At 36.4% G+C, this 10,612-nt stretch overlaps 2 protein-coding genes across 3 annotated transcripts; both read right to left on the reverse strand.

The window, feature by feature from the left end:
* LOC104701758 (myb-related protein 308) lies at positions 211 to 1,295 on the reverse strand. Its single transcript, XM_010417497.2, has 3 exons — positions 1,050 to 1,295; positions 802 to 934; positions 211 to 705 (listed from the first exon to the last, which is right to left on the reverse strand). Exons 1-3 carry the CDS (start codon positions 1,087 to 1,089, stop codon positions 285 to 287), a joined length of 594 nt encoding a protein of 197 aa, XP_010415799.1. The 5' UTR covers positions 1,090 to 1,295; the 3' UTR covers positions 211 to 284.
* LOC104701759 (multicopper oxidase LPR2) lies at positions 1,748 to 5,405 on the reverse strand. Of its 2 annotated transcripts, XM_019227739.1 has the most exons (5): positions 4,948 to 5,196; positions 2,646 to 3,770; positions 2,234 to 2,563; positions 2,011 to 2,159; positions 1,748 to 1,854 (listed from the first exon to the last, which is right to left on the reverse strand). In XM_019227739.1, exons 1-4 carry the CDS (start codon positions 5,194 to 5,196, stop codon positions 2,106 to 2,108), a joined length of 1,758 nt encoding a protein of 585 aa, XP_019083284.1. In that variant the 3' UTR covers positions 1,748 to 1,854; positions 2,011 to 2,105. The 2 variants fall into 2 exon arrangements, with proteins under 2 accessions (XP_019083284.1, XP_010415800.1); XM_010417498.2 differs by lacking the exon at positions 1,748 to 1,854 and having other exon boundaries at positions 1,939 to 2,159; positions 4,948 to 5,405.

Raw genomic sequence — 10,612 nt, forward strand, 5'->3', positions numbered from 1 at the left:
ATTTTAAGAGAGTTAACTAATGCTTCCCGTCAATGTGCACCGCATATTCATAGCTCCATTAGCTAATTTCTTGCAGCTTGATTGATCCAATTCAGTTATCGTCGGTCGGTTATCAACGGTTTACTACTAGGTACTAGTAATCATTTCACTTCATTGAAAACGAAACCAGAAATTTAATAGAATAGTTGTTCAACGAACAACCGGTCCATATCAGGACTAACATATCTCTCTAGTGAATATTATAACATTATATAGAAAGATGGCTACAAAGAAATATATCAACTTTACTGGAATAGAAGAAGCGTTTCTTGACCTGTTGAACCATTTTTAGAGGATTCGCTAGAGTCCTGAAGACAACGACCTGGTAAAGAAGTCGGGGTCGGGATGAGACCGATGTTGAGGTCAGGCAAACGACTTTGTCCGGTACTATTACTATCCTCCGAGCAATTGGTACATGAAATGGGTAAAAATGTTATACCACATGATTCGGATACCGAAGAAGACTGATCACTGATGATCTTGGTTTCATGTTCCTTATGCGAGGACTTGACGTAACGTCTGGAAATGTAGCTTGTGTGATGGTGGAGACGATGATTGGTTGGGTCGATTCCCATTTTGATGAGTTTCCTCCTTAAGTAAGTTTCCCAATGGATCCTAACTTCGTTGTCGGTTCGTCCAGGCAATCTTCCCGCTATCAATGCCCATCTGAAAAACAAAGTACCAACAAATTTTAACTGTCACACATTCACATTACATTCAATTAATACTAAACTAATGAAGATGAGGAATGAATAAAAGAACCTATTGCCAAGAAGTGCATGAAGCTTGAGGATGAGGTCGTCTTCATCTTTTGAGAAGTTGTTGCTTTGTTTTACTTCTGGCCTCACGTAGTTTCTCCCTCTCAATCGAAATCTCTTACCACGGTGTTGCATTCCTTAAAAAAAAAGCGAATAGGGATCAAATTTCACAAACTTAAACTCCCTCATGTATATGTGATCTATGAATAGTAAAAACACACAATTATTACTGTTTCAAAAGAAAATAGTTACCTGAAGGGGAAGAGGGAGCGCGGAGGGGGATTTTGTTCATGTCCTTATTCAAAGTGAGCTAGATTGGTACTTGAGTTGTGTTTTTTGAACTGTTGATTGATTGTGAGGTTGTTTGCGAGAAGCAACTGATAAACATATATATAATTAGGGAATGGATGACAGAGGATAGAAGGTTGACTTGGACTGGTGGGTTGAGAGAAGCGTGCATGCTATAATCAAAATATTAATGAACGAGGAAGAACAAGAAGAACACATCAACCTTGTCAACTGGTCCTACATTTTAGAGGATCAAACAAATAAAAATTGGTCCCATATTTGTTCATTTCCAGTAGATATTATTACTAAGGTAGTAGTAGTGTTTAAAATGTGGATATACGTCGCAATCCAAATCTCTCTCTTATCCACATTTTCGTTAAAATATATGTATGGATCTTTTTTAAAAAATAACAAATATATATTTGTGTGTGGATGGTATCAAACTATCAATAAAAGATTCACTAAAAAAAAATATGTTATCAAGCAAGAATAAGACAAATAAGATATTTAGGGAGTGGCTTAAAATCAATTGGATGTATTATTTGATAAAGATGAGAAGTTTCCAAATGATATAGAAATAAAACAAATTAAGAGAAAATTATAACAGGAAACCATAAAATTAAAAGAAGGAGACGGATTGAAGAGTGTAGTTCAGAAACAGATAAGGGAGAAACATAAGCATTCAATTAGGAATTTGACTGGTGGGTAGGACTTTTGATTTTTTTTTTTCCATTTCACTCACCTCTCTTCCCTCTCTTACACTTACCACCTACCACCACAAATCAAACATCAAATAAGAAGCAATTTTTCTTTGTTATTGGGCCCGTTAAATCCTGTAAATGTTAGGCCAGAATAGACTAACCATCAACTGTAGAAAAAAATATATTAATAAGTTTTTTTTCGATATTTATGTAGTCTCAATTTCCTTTGTATTCTAGACATGATCGCATTCGTAATTCTAAATCGTATTCTTTTGAAGTATGGAACCATTTAGCATTTTCTTGAGAGATACTCTTGTTCTCACTTGACCATCGCAAAGGGCCTCATCATCATATTGTCTTCGTGATCCAATATCTGCAATTCAATAAATTGTATAGTTAGTTCTAAAAGAAAAAGCTCAAAAAATGACAATGGTAGACATAGCTTACGTGACAATGGTAGACATAGCCTGGCTTTTGAGTAGCGTCGAAGGAGTAAGAATCATTGGAGTGAATGTAAGAAAATCTAACGAGGATCTTCGTTACATGTCCCGGCATCATCTTGAATACGTTCTTCCATCCCCGCTCGTGCGCCGTCACCGCGGTTTTGTTCCCAACTGCGTATTTGTTGATATTGCACTTGACGGCGTCGTTCCTCTTGGTCATGCAGTCCGTGAACTCCTCCGTCTTCACCAAAGCCTTTTGCTCCAACACTTTGAACAATCCCAAGTGAATGTGCAACGGATGGTTATCCTCAGTTAAATTGATCACTTCCCACACCTTCATTACATGATTATAAAAATATCAAATATATGAATCAGACCGTTATAAAATTGTGTGACATATATTAAAATATATATACCTCGCTGGTGCCGATTTTAGGAGTTTCTGTTATGGGAGCACTGTAAGGCAAACCGTTGATGTATAGATGCGTTGGCTCGTCAGCGCTTGATACATACTCGAACATGGCGATGTAACGTGTACGTGCGGAGGTTGATATGTGAGCAGGAGGGTATTCGATTAGCTTCTTCGGAATGGTCGATGTATCAACTTCAGATTTGTTCTTGATTTTAAACTTCATGACTTTGCTGTTCTCTTCCGTGACTGGATCTCCGGAGGGGTAAGGATAAGGTGCATTGTTAGCTAGGATTGCTGTTTTTGACTTTGATTTCGAAAAGTCAACAACAACATCAATGATCTCCGATGGAGCGAGGAGAACCGATTTGGCCCGTACCGGTTTCGATAGATATGCTGAATCTGAACCGACGACGATAAACTCAAGACCGTTGGAGAAGAAGAAACGGAAGAACCTTGCGTTGCTTGCGTTTATGATTCTGAATCTATATTTTCTACGGCGTACGGTTAACCGCGGCCAAGCTTTTCCGTTCACGATGATGGCATCGCCGAAATACTCTGGCTGCCATTGAGGATGAATGGAGGGGTTGTTCCCGGTGGCGTTCATGTAAATGGAGCCATCTCTACGGAATTCTCGGTCAAATATGACCAAAGGACGATCGAATTCTCGGCCAGTGGGTAACCGAAGCGGCGACTCAACGGATCTATGGCGGAGAATGTAAGCACCTAACAAACCGGCGAGAAGGTTGACTCTAGTCAAACCAGCAGCGTGGTCATGGTACCACATGTTTCCAGGTTGTTGCTTGTTGACGTAATGCGTATTCTTTTTGGTCCATTTGGATCCTGTCTCTTTGAAACCAGCGGTGAACCATGAATCAGCGTTACCGTCACTGGTTGGTTCGTGTATGCCTCCATGCAAGTGAACCACCGTGGGAATGCCGCCGTGTTTAGGGATTGCCGGGGAGATTGTTGGATCCCAAGGGAGGATATGCTTTGAAGGAAGGTGATTTCGCCACGTCACGTAGGTGTCTATGCCATAAACAGCTTCTATTGTAGGTCCGGGAACTGTTGCCTTACGCTTCGATGTACCATATGCGAACACTGGCGTGGCAGGCAAGTCTCTGTGGAACTTCTGCACTTCACAATAAGTTTAAATCATATCAGTGGATGTGAAAGTGGTTGAGAATTTTCAAACATTCAAATCATTCGATTAGTTAAATAGTTTAAAGAAGCAGAGCACAATTAGCTAGGCCAAAGGTAGAAAAGCACTCATAATTATATACTTAGTGGGTAATAACTTTCTATCAAATAATCATTAGATTTTATAATTTTTTTAAAAGTATAATGTATCGATAAACAAAACTTAAAGAGCTAACAAACAATAGTATTAAATTTGACTAGTGGTAAAAGACACAGCACTGATTCGTCAGTACTAAAACATAAGATACTTTTCTCAAGAGGACAAATAAGTGATAGGACAAACAAGAGTGAAATACACAAGGTGAATCTATTCTAATTTTTTTTTTTTTATCTATTCTAATTCACTTTACCAACAAAGAGCCGTAGCCAACTAAACAGCGACTAGTTTCACTAATTTATACGATTTCCAATATTTAATACATTAATTTTCAGTCATTAATGAGTTTAGATACAAGATAATCAATATCCATCTGGTGAAGGGCAAAGTATATTCTCGAGGACAAGACGACGAGTCACAAAAGAATGAGCATTGATTCGTCGGTTCTACACTTCTACTATTGTTACTTTTTTTCTCTCAAGACGACAAATAATTGAGGGGACAAGAGTGTGAACACAAGGAGAACCTATTCTAATCACTTTACAACCTAAAGAGCCGTAGCCAAGTAAAAAAGCGATTAGCTTCACTAATCAGGTTTAACATTAATTTAGTCTATTTATTTGGCCAACAAATATATTTTTTTCTGCATGTAATACAGGTGTATATCACTAAATGGTGGATATATGCATCTCTATCTAAATATTTTGGCCATTTATAGCTTCTGGACATAAAAGGAAGATGATGTGTCTTCACGATCGACTGTAAATAAAAAATTTCTAACATACCAAAAATATCTTCAAGAAAACATAGTAAAGGACTCTAGCAAAAAAATAAAACATAGCAAAGAAGGAAAGAAATAACCGAGAAAAAGGAATGAATCCAAATGAGAAACGACTACAGGCTGTAAATTTAATTTAATCATACCAAAAAAATGAGCTTCAAGAAACCAAATAAGGAAACAATGAGAAAGAAAGAAAGAATCGAAATGAGGAATAAGTTAAGAAAGAAATACCCATTTCTTGAAGAACATGCCGATGTGAAGAGATTTGGGTTTGAGAACGCCATTTACGGAGTGGAAGCCATGAAGAGTGGGTATATGGGGAAGGTTGTCAACGAACATCTCTAGCTTCTGGAGATTGAACAGTCGCTCCTCTTGCTTCTTGCCTCCTGCGTCGGCGTCTCCGGCTACGAGCCATGCCATCGTTACTATTAGCAGCAACATGCCTCTGGTCATTATCCTCCGAGAAGGCATAGGCTCCATGTCTTTGTCCTAATTCACGAGCTGTCGAAATATGAGAAAAGTCAAGTGTGTGTGTTTGCTTTTGTATGTGTGGAATACTCAAAAAGTTGAGGAGAGAAAGTTGAAGAAGTTCTTTGGGGTTTTGTGTATTTATACATATAATGAGTGTGTGGTGTAAAATAAACTTTGTCACTCTTGGCTTTCGATCTCTTGACTCTTGAGTTGCTCCTTTCTTTAGAATTTTGTGTTTTCCAATGGGTTATTAATAAGTGGGCTAAGCAAGATTTGTATTATTGACTAACTTAATGTGGTCGGTCAGAAAGAAAACTCGTCGATATCAAGACTTTCCATTAATTTGTACTATTAAGCAAAATATCTTATATTTCTAAGGGCTGTATTCAAACTAGGATTTTGGAGGATCTGTGATTTAAAAAACAAATCACTTGTTATTCAACTTAGGATTTTTAAATCACTTCTCAAATCCAATGTTATTTGATATATTTATATTTTCTTTCTCTTTAGCATATATTTATCATGCATTTAACTAGGATTACTTATTATTTTGCATCATTGTTAGTCTCTTTTGCATAGAATGCATACTTAGGTAGTTCTGCATAAATTATGCATTGTATTGTGCATTTTGGAGTATTTCAGGTATTTAGAAGATGTCCAGACTGTTGGAGCCGAATGAAGCCTTAGCACTACTCCCAGGACTCACGTCATGTGACTCCAGACATGCGACTCCAGGATTCAAGACATGCGACTCGACCAACGCTCCCAGGATTCACGTCATGCGACTCGACCGACGCTCCCAGGAGAGACGGCATCCACACTTGACCCATCACGCCTGGAATGGATGTCATCCCACTCGACTCATCACGCCCGGAATGGATGTCATCCCACTCGACCCACCATACCTAGAAGAGATGACATTCGACTCGACCGACCACGCCAGACATGCGACTAGAACGACCCGTCTCGCACGCTTCAGAAGATTCCCAAACCGCCTCTCTATCTTGTCGTTTTATGTTTTAGGGCTTTCCATGTTTTGCTATAAATACTCTTTTAAGGTGGGGTTATTGGTTCTATGAGTTTAATGGATTTGGAAATACAAACAAAAATCATGTGTTATTCAATCATTTATTTTAAAATACTTATCAAATTTATGTGTTATTAGTTATATGATTTACAAATACTTGTTAAAATCCCATGTTATTCATTTAATGATTTGTTTTTGGATTTCAAAATTCACATTATGTTTTAAATAGATTTGAATGGATTTGAAAATGTAAAATATAAGGATTCAAATTCAAGGATAAAACATGTTATTTCAGAATCCATATGTTTTGATTTCCATTATTTACAATTCTATATGGATTTAGAAATCACATCTCCAATAACAGCCCTTGTCTTTACCCAAGATATATCGTTTTTTACCTTAAGGTTTATCTGTAGCCACCTCAAACGTTTTCTGATTTTGTAATCCATATATCTTTGAATTTATTTAGTTTTTGCATTTGGTTTCTTCTACAAAGTTGTTCATCTCATTTTTATCTATCTGATTAAGCTTGATTTAATGTTTTCTGGGTTTGTATCTTTGGTGATGATGATTTCTGGATATGAGTAGTGTTAGAGTTCTTGAGGATGAGATAGATTAGGTGGAGAATCTTAGTATATAGGGTGTTTAAGATTAGATTTGTAGGATTATCTTCTGGACTAGTTAGAAATACTAGTTTCTCTCTGATCAATTGGAACTAGGCCTTAGACATTTCCACACCCAAAAGGTGTTTGATGAAATGTCTGACCAACTAGTGCCAAAGACTTACATTCCTAGCCTAAGAGATTAGTTGTCTAGGGCGTTTGTTGACGTGAATGATTTTTTCATGCCTGCTTGATCATTTTTCTCTAGCGAGAGCTAGGTTTGGAAGTGTTTGAGTCTGAGTAGCTTCTGTCAAGAGATTGGATTAGCTAAGTTGTGATGTTCATTGTCTATGGATAGTTTGCTTGTGGCATGTTAAACACTTTGTAGACTAGGAGACTCCGCCGACATAAATTACTCCCATCTTTAGGACTTCTATCTTTCTGATTGTTATTGCCTTCCTGAGACCGTTTTTGTTCTTGTTGTTCAATTCATTCTTAGACTTGTTTTTGCTTTTACTTATTCATGTTCGCTTCTTGTCATGCATGTTCGTTTCAGACTTCTCTAGTTTATTTCCGTTTTGCATTTTGATCATTCTAGGATTGTTAGACATAAACACTCTCTTTGAATTAGCTTGACTTGTGATATCTTGATTGCATCTTGAAAAATTTGATATGCTCAAATTTACCCTAGAGATACTCTCTCAAATTAAGAGATCAATTGTAGTATTTAGGGATTGAATCCACAAAGACTCTAGATTCACACAGTAGATTTAATAATATTTTAATTATGTTAAACAAAAATATTGTAATTAAATTGCAAGATTAAACAGAAAATAAAAGAGTTGTAAAATTCAGATGGATGAAACGTTAGGCCTAGAGAAATTCTCAGGAAATCATGGAAATCAGATCAATTAATTAAGCAAGCAGGATTCAACTATTAAGCACCGTTCTTGAACTCTAAACACAATTGTAAAATAAATCAGTTCTCAATGCAAATATTATCTAAAATTAAAACCATAAAATCTAAATCTCTTTGTAAAATTCTAGGTTAAAAATCAGCAATAAAATCAAGTTTAGATAAGTTCACAAAATTACTAATTCAAATCTCTTTGCAAAAAGTAATTTTGCTCACCAAAGGTTCTTGTCAGGAAAATCAATTATATTCACATATTAATCAATAATCCTAAGATCTAAATCCAGATGACTAATCAAAGATCTAGCATTAAGAACAACCTATTGTGAAGAACAAGAAAAATAATGAATCCAAACAATTAATCAATCTAACAATCCATGAAATTCCTAATGAGAAACCCTAAACCTAACAAGAAGATCTACTCAGACATAATTGTAAAAACACAAATCATGAATAAAATAGATAGCATTAAGAGATTAAAGGAAGAAGAAAAGAAGTTCTGAATCTTCTCTAAAGGAGTCTTGATTCTTCTCTCCAAAAACTCTCTAAAAATCTCTCAGGGTTCTCTCTAAAAGTTGCAGGGAAAAATAAAACTTAGGTCTAAACAATGACCATAAAAATCCTATATATATTCCTAAAACACGTCCAAGGACTAATGATGCAAATATGGAAAACTTTGAGGCAGTTTTGTAAATCTTCAAAACTTGTGAGAAAACTTCCGAATCGGCTTGTGGCTCTGTGTCGATTGATGCCATCAGTTGCATCGATCGATGCAGACTTCTGAATTCGTCTCTCAACTTCGTAGCATAGCCTCAATGCTTGATTATGCTCCAAATCTTCCTATTTAGCTCCATTATGTTCCATCCGTGCCAATGAGTACCTAATCCTATAAAAAGTCAAAAAAAATCTAGAAGACAACTCTAAAGACTCAAAAAGCACACTTATATCATGGTTAAAAACCATAAAAACCATAAAAACCATGATATATCAAGTGACTAACATCATCATATTTGGATTGACACCTTAAGTACTACAACTACATAATGTTAATTGAACCTGCTAGGATAGTGAAACTTGCTTTCTTGTGTGATGATGATGGATGATATGATATGATGATGAATATAGAGATGGATGCAAGGTGTTTCAATTACCCTTATGTAGTTATAGCATAAAGGATGTCAAACCATAATGAGTGTGATGCAAGCAATCAGGATGTGAATACTCATCTAAGTCAAGCCAAATATAAATGATGTTTGTCACTAACAACCTAATGATGATAATGAAATGCAAAATGTTAAGCTACTAAAACAAGATGCTAGATGCAAAGTAAACAGAATGATCAAAGCAGTGATAGAATGAAACAGGAACAGGAACAAAAATTATACTAATGCTAAACAAGTAATGCCACATGATTAAACATAAACTAAATGAATGCAACAAGAAATGCAACTAGAATGAGACAGGGAATGAAACAGAAAGATGCAGAACATAAAACATGAACTCTGGAATGAGCTCGAGCAAGCACTCGATCGGATGTTCGATCGAGTGGATGGTCGAGTTGATGAGCGAATGTCAGAAACAGAGCAAATATTGAAACAGAGCAAACAACAATCAATTAACAGGATTTAAAACAGGGAAATCAATAAACAAAGAAAGGTCTTAAGGATGGATTCATGGGATGGACTCAAGCTATGGCTATCTAAATTGGCCAACAAACCTCAATCAACAATGAGCTATCTCTAGACAATGATTTTCTAATACATGTTAATCCATTCTTATGACAATAACAATCAAGCCAAGATACTTCTTAGACCTAGCTCTCACTAGCTATTACATATCAAAGCAAGCATTAAACAACCAAATCATTAATGTCAAAAATCAACAAAACATCTAATCTCTTAGCATGCTTCATGATAATCTCTAGTATTAGCCTTATCTAACAACTTAGACATTGGTGTGATGCTAAGAAGCTTAAGATCTACCCTTACCCTCTCAGTATAAGAATAGCATAGAGCATATCTAACCCAGAAGAGATATTAAGCAATCAATCTTGACCAATCCAAACAACCATAACCTTTATCCACCATAATCCATCCTCAAGATCCTAAGCTACTACTCACAATCACAAAACATGATGAACAAAGTCATAAACCCAGAAATCAATGAAACTTGCATGATTAGAAAGATGAGATGGAGATCTACAATATTGAAGAAGAAATCAAACTCAAATTCTTAATACTTTGAAAGTTATGGAACCAACAAGTATCAAATATTTCTTAAAAAATAATCAAGAAAGTGGCTAAAAGATCTAAGCAATAAAAAGCAAAAAGGAATAATTCCCAAAAGGGTAAATACTAGGTCTAGAATTGTACTCTAAAAAGTCTCTCCCTTTTGTGGCTGCAGGGTACAAAGCCTTTTATAGGAAAAGGAAGGGAAGCAATAGAAATGCTAAAAGACAAAATAGGTGGGCGGCTCAGTCAACTCGACCAGGTGCTCGGTCGAGTGCTGGTCGAGTGGCCTCTTCTTCTGCTTCTCCCATCCGGTTGAGTCCTTATCTGCACTCAGTCGAGTGTCTGGTCGAGTGGGTGGTCGAGTGGACTTCCGGACCTTGATTCTTCAACTCCAAACCCCTTGTTTCCTTCTCTTGACAGCTCCAATCTTCCTCAGCATCACTTACATGCTCCTTAGGATCCAAAATCACTTGTTTATGCAAGAAACTATGCAAATGCAATGCAAATCTACTCTAATGCATAAATAGTTCTAAAGTTACACTTAATGGACAAATGAGATAGAAAATCATGCAGAAGATGTGAATATGCTAAGGGGAAACATGGTAAAATATATGAACATCAACACCCCCAAACTTAGTCTTTGCTTGCCCTC

The sequence above is a fragment of the Camelina sativa genome, chromosome 7, assembly GCF_000633955.1.
Source record: "Camelina sativa cultivar DH55 chromosome 7, Cs, whole genome shotgun sequence".
Taxonomy (NCBI): Eukaryota; Viridiplantae; Streptophyta; class Magnoliopsida; order Brassicales; family Brassicaceae; genus Camelina; species Camelina sativa.

What these genes read in the sequence shown, in the direction of transcription:
- LOC104701759 (XM_019227739.1), bottom strand. Translation starts at nt 5,196, where the DNA reads ATGGAGCCTATGCCTTCTCGGAGGATAATGACCAGAGGCATGTTGCTG. An exon ending in CTAAAATCGGCACCAGCGAG is followed by an intron (nt 2,564 to 2,645) that starts GTATATATATTT and finishes CATGTAATGAAG; the next exon opens with GTGTGGGAAGTGATCAATTT. An exon ending in GCTATGTCTACCATTGTCAC is followed by an intron (nt 2,160 to 2,233) that starts GTAAGCTATGTC and finishes ATTGAATTGCAG; the next exon opens with ATATTGGATCACGAAGACAA.
- LOC104701758 (XM_010417497.2), bottom strand. Translation starts at nt 1,089, where the DNA reads ATGAACAAAATCCCCCTCCGCGCTCCCTCTTCCCCTTCAG. An exon ending in CGCTCCCTCTTCCCCTTCAG is followed by an intron (nt 935 to 1,049) that starts GTAACTATTTTC and finishes TTTTTTTTTAAG; the next exon opens with GAATGCAACACCGTGGTAAG. An exon ending in CATGCACTTCTTGGCAATAG is followed by an intron (nt 706 to 801) that starts GTTCTTTTATTC and finishes TTTGTTTTTCAG; the next exon opens with ATGGGCATTGATAGCGGGAA.